This window comes from Oncorhynchus nerka, linkage group LG15, assembly GCF_034236695.1.
Source record: "Oncorhynchus nerka isolate Pitt River linkage group LG15, Oner_Uvic_2.0, whole genome shotgun sequence".
NCBI lineage: Eukaryota > Metazoa > Chordata > Actinopteri > Salmoniformes > Salmonidae > Oncorhynchus > Oncorhynchus nerka.
Genome location: NC_088410.1, coordinates 95,353,770 through 95,361,269, shown reverse-complemented (window position 1 = coordinate 95,361,269; position 7,500 = coordinate 95,353,770). Strand labels below are relative to the sequence as shown.

General features: G+C 49.3%; 2 protein-coding genes across 2 annotated transcripts in view; both read right to left on the bottom strand.

Annotated features, from left to right (window-relative positions):
* The window catches only part of LOC135559854 (dual specificity calcium/calmodulin-dependent 3',5'-cyclic nucleotide phosphodiesterase 1B-like), a 189,621-nt gene that overhangs the window by 87,979 nt on the left and 94,142 nt on the right, over nucleotides 1-7,500 (bottom strand). The window lies entirely within an intron of this gene.
* LOC135560285 (protein phosphatase 1 regulatory subunit 1A-like) overlaps nucleotides 1-7,500 on the bottom strand; it is a 41,871-nt gene that overhangs the window by 22,103 nt on the left and 12,268 nt on the right. The window contains exons 3-4 of the mRNA XM_065002146.1: nucleotides 4,902-4,939; nucleotides 4,203-4,266 (exon numbers count right to left, since the gene is read on the bottom strand). Coding sequence (XP_064858218.1) covers nucleotides 4,203-4,266; nucleotides 4,902-4,939 — 102 coding nt within the window. The remainder of the gene's footprint in view (nucleotides 1-4,202; nucleotides 4,267-4,901; nucleotides 4,940-7,500) is intronic.

The following is a 7,500-nucleotide window of genomic DNA, read 5'->3' as shown; positions in this document are numbered from 1 at the left end:
CGCCCCATGTTATGGTGTGTGGGAGGATGAGTGACTCGCCCCATGTTATGGTGTGTGGGCGGATGAGTGACTCACCCCATGTTATGGTGTGTGGGCGGATGAGTGACTCGCCCCATGTTATCGTGTGTGGGAGGATGAGTGACTCGCCCCATGTTATGGTGTTTTGGCGGATGAGTGACTCGCCCCATGTTATGGTGTGTGGGAGGATGAGTGACTCACCCCATGTTATGGTGTGTGGGAGGATGAGTGACTCACCCCATGTTATGGTGTGTGGGAGGATGAGTGACTCACCCCATGTTATCGTGTGTGGGAGGATGAGTGACTCGCCCCATGTTATGGTGTTTTGGCGGATGAGTGACTCGCCCCATGTTATGGTGTGTGGGAGGATGAGTGACTCACCCCATGTTATGGTGTGTGGGAGGATGAGTGACTCGCCCCATGTTATGGTGTGTGGGCGGATGAGTGACTCGCCCCGTGTTATGGTGTGTGGGAGGATGAGTGACTCACCCCATGTTATGGTGTGTGGGAGGATGAGTGACTCGCCCCATGCTATGGTGTGTGGGAGGATGAGTGACTCGCCCCATGTTATGGTGTGTGGGCGGATGAGTGACTCACCCCATGTTATGGTGTGGGGCGGATGAGTGACTCGCCCCATGTTATGGTGTGTCGGCGGATGAGTGACTCGCCCATGTTATGGTGTGTGGGAGGATGAGTGACTCACCCCATGTTATGGTGTGTGGGAGGATGAGTGACTCACCCCATGTTATGGTGTGTGGGAGGATGAGTGACTCACCCCATGTTATGGTGTGTGGGAGGATGAGTGACTCGCCCCATGTTATGGTGTGTGGGCGGATGAGTGACTCTCCCCATGTTATGGTGTGTGGGCGGATGAGTGACTCACCCCATGTTATGGTGTGTGGGCGGATGAGTGACTCGCCCCATGTTATGGTGTGTGGGAGGATGAGTGACTCACCCCCATGTTATGGTGTGTGGGAGGATGAGTGACTCACCCCATGTTATGGTGTGTGGGAGGATGAGTGACTCACCCCATGTTATGGTGTGTGGGAGGATGAGTGACTCACCCCATGTTATGGTGTGTGGGCGGATGGTGACTCTCCCCATGTTATGGTGTGGGGGGATGAGTGACTCACCCCATGTTATGGTGTGTGGGCGGATGAGTGACTCGCCCCATGTTATGGTGTGTGGGAGGATGAGTGACTCGCCCCATGCTATGGTGTGTGGGAGGATGAGTGACTCGCCCCATGTTATGGTGTGGGCGGATGAGTGACTCACCCCATGTTATGGTGTGTGGGCGGATGAGTGACTCACCCCATGTTATGGTGTGTGGGCGGATGAGTGACTCGCCCCATGTTATCGTGTGTGGGAGGATGAGTGACTCGCCCCATGTTATGGTGTGTGGGCGGATGAGTGACTCGCCCCATGTTATGGTGTGTGGGAGGATGAGTGACTCACCCCATGTTATGGTGTGTGGGAGGATGGTGACTCCCCATGTTATGGTGTGGGAGGATGAGTGACTCGCCCCATGTTATGGTGTGTGGGCGGATGAGTGACTCTCCCCATGTTATGGTGTGTGGGCGGATGAGTGACTCACCCCATGTTATGGTGTGTGGGCGGATGAGTGACTCGCCCCATATTATGGTGTGTGGGAGGATGAGTGACTCACCCCATGTTATGGTGTGTGGGAGGATGAGTGACTCACCCCATGTTATGGTGTGTGGGAGGATGAGTGACTCACCCCATGTTATGGTGTGTGGGCGGATGAGTGACTCACCCCATGTTATGGTGTGTGGGCGGATGGTGACTCTCCCCATGTTATGGTGTGTGGGCGGATGGTGACTCACCCCATGTTATGGTGTGTGGGCGGATGAGTGACTCGCCCCATATTATGGTGTGTGGGAGGATGAGTGACTCACCCCATGTTATGGTGTGTGGGAGGATGAGTGACTCACCCCATGTTATGGTGTGTGGGAGGATGAGTGACTCACCCCATGTTATGGTGTGTGGGCGGATGAGTGACTCTCCCCATGTTATGGTGTGTGGGCGGATGAGTGACTCACCCCATGTTATGGTGTGTGGGTGGATGAGTGACTCACCCCATGTTATGGTGTGTGGGCGGATGAGTGACTCACCCCATGTTATGGTGTGTGGGCGGATGAGTGACTCACCCCATGTTATGGTGTGTGGGCGGATGAGTGACTCGCCCCATGTTATGGTGTGTGGGAGGATGAGTGACTCGCCCCATGTTATGGTGTGTGGGCGGATGGTGACTCACCCCATGTTATGGTGTGTGGGAGGATGAGTGACTCGCCCCATGTTATGGTGTGTGGGCGGATGAGTGACTCTCCCCATGTGTTATGGTGTGTGGGCGGATGAGTGACTCACCCCATGTTATGGTGTGTGGGCGGATGAGTGACTCGCCCCATGTTATCGTGTGTGGGAGGATGAGTGACTCGCCCCATGTTATGGTGTGTGGGGCGGATGAGTGACTCGCCCCATGTTATGGTGTGTGGGAGGATGAGTGACTCACCCCATGTTATGGTGTGTGGGAGGATGAGTGACTGCCCCATGTTATGGTGTGTGGGAGGATGAGTGACTCGCCCCATGTTATGGTGTGTGGGCGGATGAGTGACTCTCCCCATGTTATGGTGTGTGGGCGGATGAGTGACTCACCCCATGTTATGGTGTGTGGGCGGATGAGTGACTCGCCCCATATTATGGTGTGTGGGAGGATGAGTGACTCACCCCATGTTATGGTGTGTGGGAGGATGAGTGACTCACCCCATGTTATGGTGTGTGGGAGGATGAGTGACTCACCCCATGTTATGGTGTGTGGGCGGATGAGTGACTCACCCCATGTTATGGTGTGTGGGCGGATGAGTGACTCTCCCCATGTTATGGTGTGTGGGCGGATGAGTGACTCACCCCATGTTATGGTGTGTGGGCGGATGAGTGACTCGCCCCATGTTATGGAGTGTGGGCGGATGAGTGACTCGCCCCATGTTATGGTGTGTGGGCGGATGAGTGACTCACCCCATGTTATGGTGTGTGGGCGGATGAGTGACTCACCCCATGTTATGGTGTGTGGGCGGATGACAAAGAAACTATGAAACTAATCTTAGAACAAAAGGGTTTCAGAAAAGATTGTTCTGCAGAAGGAGAAGGATATTTTGGTTCCAGTTCAAGGAGTTTTATGTTCCGTTCTGGAGTAGAGTGGGAACTGAATCTGAATATATAACGTCGATCTTGGACAGTCTCCTCAGAGAAACTATCAGCAGCTACTCCCTTAATTAATGTAACGTTGTATTTTTAGTTGTCACTCTGACATGTCCCCTGATGTTGATCCCTGTATGGGGATCGCAGCCATAACAGGTCTTTAAAAGGTTGATTTGTGCAACACAGAGGAAACAATTAAAAAGTTTTAGGCAGATTTATCACATTATTACATTGAAGAAAGTCCCATGATTATTGTTTTAAGGAGCCTGTCTGAAATGACATTATGTTGATGCACACTTGATGTGTCACCTTCTCTACATTTCTAAGCTATATTATCTTACCTTTCATAGTGGGCGTGGCTCTTGCTCCCTTCCTCCTCTGCCTGGGAGAGATCTTACCTTTCATAGTGGGCGTGGCTCTTGCTCCCTCCCTCCTCTGCCTGGGAGAGATCTTACCTTTCATAGTGGGCGTGGCTCTTTCTCCCTTCCTCCTCTGCCTGGGAGAGATCTTACCTTTCATAATGGGCGTGGCTCTTGCTCCCTTCCTCCTCTGCCTGGGAGAGATCTTACCTTTCATAGTGGGCGTGGCTCTTGCTCCCTTCCTCCTCTGCCTGGGAGAGATCTTGCCTTTCATAGTGGGCGTGGCTCTTGCTCCCTTCCTCCTCTGCCTGGGAGAGATCTTACCTTTCATAGTGGGCGTGGCTCTTGCTCCCTTCCTCCTCTGCCTGGGAGAGATCTTACCTTTCATAGTGGGCGTGGCTCTTGCTCCCTTCCTCCTCTGCCTGGGAGAGATCTTACCTTTCATAGTGGGCGTGGCTCTTGCTCCCTTCCTCCTCTGCCTGGGAGAGATCTTACCTTTCATAGTGGGCGTGGCTCTTGCTCCCTTCCTCCTCTGCCTGGGAGAGATCTTACCTTTCATAGTGGGCGTGGCTCTTGCTCCCTTCCTCCTCTGCCTGGGAGAGATCTTACCTTTCATAGTGGGCGTGGCTCTTGCTCCCTTCCTCCTCTGCCTGGGAGAGTTCATCAAGGCTGCCTGTCAACAGAGATCAATAAAGTGAGCCACGTAGTCAGATGATATTCATTTACTATCCAACGGTTACATTTATTTTTTTGTTTACGGTGCCTGGTATTCCCAGGCGGTCTCCCATCCCAGTACTAACCAGGCCCGACCCAGTACAGATGTGTTCAGGGTGGTATGGCCCGACCATATTGTTTTAGCCTGTTTTGTCCCCTAATTGGGTCCCTTGGCTCATCTCTGCTACTCCTCACTGGGCTCGGGAGAGGCAAAGGTTTTTATCACACTGCTCTCTTAACCCAGATGTCAGCCGCACCACTGTGTCAGATGATACACCGTTCAACTGACAAATGGAATCAGCTTGCAGGCACCAGGTTCTGTCACAAGGAGTCGCTAGAGCTCAATCAGCCAAGGAAAGTCCCACCAGCCAAACCTTCCTCCACCCCGGACGGCGCTGGGCCAATTGTGCGTCGTCCTTTGGGGCTCCCGATCGCGGCCGGTTGTGACACAGCCCGGGGGATCGAACCCCGGGCTGTAGTGACACCTCAGCACTGTGATGCAGTGCTTTTGAACACGGCACCACCAATGTTATTTTTTAGTTACTAATGATTTCTCCGTTAACAACATTCCATATGAAGGACACAGTTAATTACCTTGTATAACTGGTTTGGAAGACGGTCTTCATCTATTTCTGTGCAGGAAAATGAGAGATAAGTTGAGAAATAAACTGTGAGAGACAACAGCAAAATTATTGACTAAACAATGAATATACACCCACACACAGACTTGTTCCAGAAAATAATCCTATAACTCACCCACACACAGACTTGTTCCAGTATATAGTCCCCTAGCTCACCCACACAGACTTGTTCCAGTATATAGTCCTATAACTCACCCACACACAGACTTGTTCCAGTATATGGTCCTATAACTCACCCACACACAGACTTGTTCCAGAATATAGTCCCCCTAGCTCACCCACACACAGACTTGTTCCAGTATATAGTCCCCCTAGCTCACCCACACACAGACTTGTTCCAGAATATAGTCCCCCTAGCTCACCCACACACAGACTTGTTCCAGTATATAGTCCCCCTAGCTCACCCACACACAGACTTGTTCCAGTATATAGTCCTATAACTCACCCACACACAGACTTGTTCCAGAATATAGTCCTATAACTCACCCACACACAGACTTGTTCCAGTATATAGTCCTATAACTCACCCACACACAGACTTGTTCCAGTATATAGTCCTATAACTTACCCACACACAGACTTGTTCCAGTATATAGTCCCCCTAGCTCACCCACACACAGACTTGTTCCAGTATATAGTCCTATAACTCACCCACACACAGACTTGTTCCAGTATATAGTCCTATAACTTACCCACACACAGACTTGTTCCAGAATATAGTCCTTTAACTCACCCACACACAGACTTGTTCCAGTATATAGTCCTATAACTCACCCACACACAGACTTGTTCCAGTATATAGTCCTACAACTCACCCACACACATACTTGTTCCAGAAAATAATCCTATAACTCACCCACACACAGAATTGTTCCAGAATATATTCCCCCTAGCTCACCCACACACAGACTTGTTCCAGTATATAGTCCCCCTAGCTCACCCACACACAGACTTGTTCCAGTATATAGTCCTATAACTCACCCACACACAGACTTGTTCCAGAATATAGTCCTATAACTCACCCACACACAGACTTGTTCCAGTATATAGTCCTATAACTCATCCACACACAGACTTGTTCCAGTATATAGTCCTATAACTCATCCACACACAGACTTGTTCCAGTATATAGTCCTATAACTCATCCACACACAGACTTGTTCCAGTATATAGTCCTATAACTCATCCACACACAGACTTGTTCCAGTATATAGTCCTATAACTCATCCACACACAGACTTGTTCCAGAATATAGTCCTATAACTCATCCACACACAGACTTGTTCCAGTATATAGTCCTATAACTCATCCACACACAGACTTGTTCCAGTATATAGTCCTATAACTCATCCACACAGACTTGTTCCAGTATATAGTCCTATAACTCATCCACACACAGACTTGTTCCAGTATATAGTCCTATAACTCACCCACACACAGACTTGTTCCAGTATATAGTCCTATAACTCACCCACACACAGACTTGTTCCAGTATATAGTCCTATAACTCATCCACACACAGACTTGTTCCAGTATATAGTCCTATAACTCACCCACACACAGACTTGTTCCAGTATATAGTCCTATAACTCACCCACACACAGACTTGTTCCAGAAAATAATCCTATAACTCACCCACACACAAACTTGTTCCAGAATATAGTCCCCCTAGCTCACCCACACACAGACTTGTTCCAGAATATAGTCCCCCTAGCTCACCCACACACAGACTTGTTCCAGAATATAGTCCCCCAAGCTCACCCACACACAGACTTGTTCCAGAATATAGTCCTATAACTCACCCACACACAGACTTGTTCCAGAATATAGTCCTATAACTCACCCACACACAGACTTGTTCCAGTATATAGTCCTATAACTCACCCACACACAGACTTGTTCCAGAATATAGTCCTATAACTCACCCACACACAGACTTGTTCCAGTATATAGTCCTATAACTCATCCACACACAGACTTGTTCCAGTATATAGTCCTATAACTACCCACACACAGACATGTTCCAGTATATAGTCCTATAACTCACCCACACACAGACTTGTTCCAGAAAATAATCCTATAACTCACCCACACACAAACTTGTTCCAGTATATAGTCCTATAACTCACCCACACACAGACTTGTTCCAGTATATAGTCCTATAACTCATCCACACACAGACTTGTTCCAGTATATAGTCCTATAACTCACCCACACACAGACTTGTTCCAGTATATAGTCCTATAACTCACCCACACACAGACTTGTTCCAGAAAATAATCCTATAACTCACCCACACACAAACTTGTTCCAGAATATAGTCCCCCTAGCTCACCCACACACAGACTTGTTCCAGAATATAGTCCCCCAAGCTCACCCACACACAGACTTGTTCCAGAAAATAATCCTATAACTCACCCACACACAGACTTGTTCCAGAAAATAATCCTATAACTCACCCACACACAAACTTGTTCCAGAATATAGTCCCCCTAGCTCACCCACACACAGACTTGTTCCAGAATATAGTCCCCCTAGCTCACCCACACACA